General features: G+C 36.5%; 2 protein-coding genes across 2 annotated transcripts in view; one reads left to right on the forward strand and one right to left on the reverse strand.

Annotated features, from left to right (window-relative positions):
* LOC101854889 (RNA polymerase-associated protein LEO1) overlaps window positions 1-1,352 on the reverse strand; it is a 24,755-nt gene extending 23,403 nt beyond the window's left edge. Inside the window, exon 1 of the mRNA XM_005105350.3 lies at window positions 1,317-1,352. Coding sequence (XP_005105407.2) covers window positions 1,317-1,340 — 24 coding nt within the window. The 5' untranslated portion in view covers window positions 1,341-1,352. The remainder of the gene's footprint in view (window positions 1-1,316) is intronic.
* The window catches only part of LOC101854659 (WD repeat-containing protein 43), a 20,193-nt gene continuing 18,910 nt past the window's right edge, over window positions 335-1,617 (forward strand). The window contains exon 1 of the mRNA XM_035971586.1: window positions 335-572. Within this exon, the coding sequence (XP_035827479.1) occupies window positions 390-572 (183 nt within the window). The 5' untranslated portion in view covers window positions 335-389. The remainder of the gene's footprint in view (window positions 573-1,617) is intronic.

Raw genomic sequence — 1,617 nt, forward strand, 5'->3', positions numbered from 1 at the left:
CTATATATCATTATCCGGTTTGCATTTGCGTGCCGCGGGCAGCGGAAGCGAAGCCGGGACACGCAACAAGACGAAAATTAATGTTATTTTTATTAACCTTTATGTTTCGACTTGATATTTCTGGGAAGTTCGGAAATTAATATCACACTCCTCAATTGTATAAAGCAGAGCTAAATAGAATATGCTGAAAATATAGAAACACTAAATAAAGCAACTCAGGTACCATAATATTATGGCTACTAAAACATCCCCCACCGCTTTTTCTTCCGTAAATTATTTCGACGAATATTTGAATGCACGAAGACTAGTTAGAGCTCTCACATGGTTTGTACACGTAAATGGTGCAAGTAAACTCCACACGTGCTGAATGCTGAAAGAAAATGTAGAAAATGGCGACGACACAGATATCTTCGTTCTCTGAAGACGGACAATATCTTGCTTATTCAAGTCCAGATGGTACTCTTAGAATTTATGAATGTGCCACAGGAATTTTGAAACAAGAATATAGCTCGACGTCTCACTTGTCAGCGACAACATCAGCCTTATCGTGGAGCCGACACAGAAAAGAAACGGTAAGAATAAGAAGTGCTTTTTTGCCATTTTGCCTTGCTTGCGAACTTGCTGGTCCGATGAATTAAAAATTAAAAATTAAAAGTGCCATCCGACCGTGCAGTGAATTAACTAATTTCTAGATCTACTCTACCTAGTGTACTAGTAAACAGACATGAAATAATTACGAATGTATCAAACTATGGGGATCAGAAGCCACGCTATGATTTGTTTTGTTTGAAAATAATTGGTTTTGTTAAGCCTTGCCTTACGAGTAACTTACGGCATGGCATGACATAAGGTTCTCTTAGATCTGTTTTGGTTTCAACAAATTTAGATTATTTTGCCCTCATTAGTTCTAAAGATCTAGATCTAGATCTAGTCTAGGTCTAGATCTAGATTCTAGATCTAGATCTAGATGTAGTCTAGATATAGATCTAATATCTAGATATATCTAGATATTAGATCTATATCTAGATCTAGAGTATCTAATCTAGATCTAGATATAGATCTAATATCTAGATTCTAGATCTAGATCTACTGTGGCTGTGGCACTGGCTGTGGCGAGTCGTGAGTCTCGAGACCGAGTGGTCCGAAGACTAAACTGGTGACCAACTGTTTTCTAAAAGAAATTTAGATAACTGCATACTTTTACAAGATAATTCAGAAAGTTTTTTCACAGTTGTGTTTGTTATAAGTGTTAGGGTTCGTTCAAAATTCGTGCATCAACCTTATTTCAGACAATTCTAGTTCTTCATCTTACTTACAGCTTCGTTCTCCGAGTCAGCCATATTTGATTTTGAAACCGGATGCAAATAATGGCAAGCATCCTATTCGTCGGCAGTGAATAATTATGTTTTCTCCTTTCAAAATAATTAATAACTGATATTGAGAAGAGTGAGTGCAATAATAGGCTTATAGGCTTATAGGCTAGTCGACTTCACATAATAATTGTTAATATTATTGTCCTCTAAAGACTAAAATACGAACGTGATTATCGATCCTGCAACATAAACATTTGAACATAGGAGTTGAGGTGCAACACACACATACACACACACACACACA

Source organism: Aplysia californica, unplaced genomic scaffold (assembly GCF_000002075.1).
Source record: "Aplysia californica isolate F4 #8 unplaced genomic scaffold, AplCal3.0 scaffold00466, whole genome shotgun sequence".
Lineage (NCBI taxonomy): Eukaryota > Metazoa > Mollusca > Gastropoda > Aplysiida > Aplysiidae > Aplysia > Aplysia californica.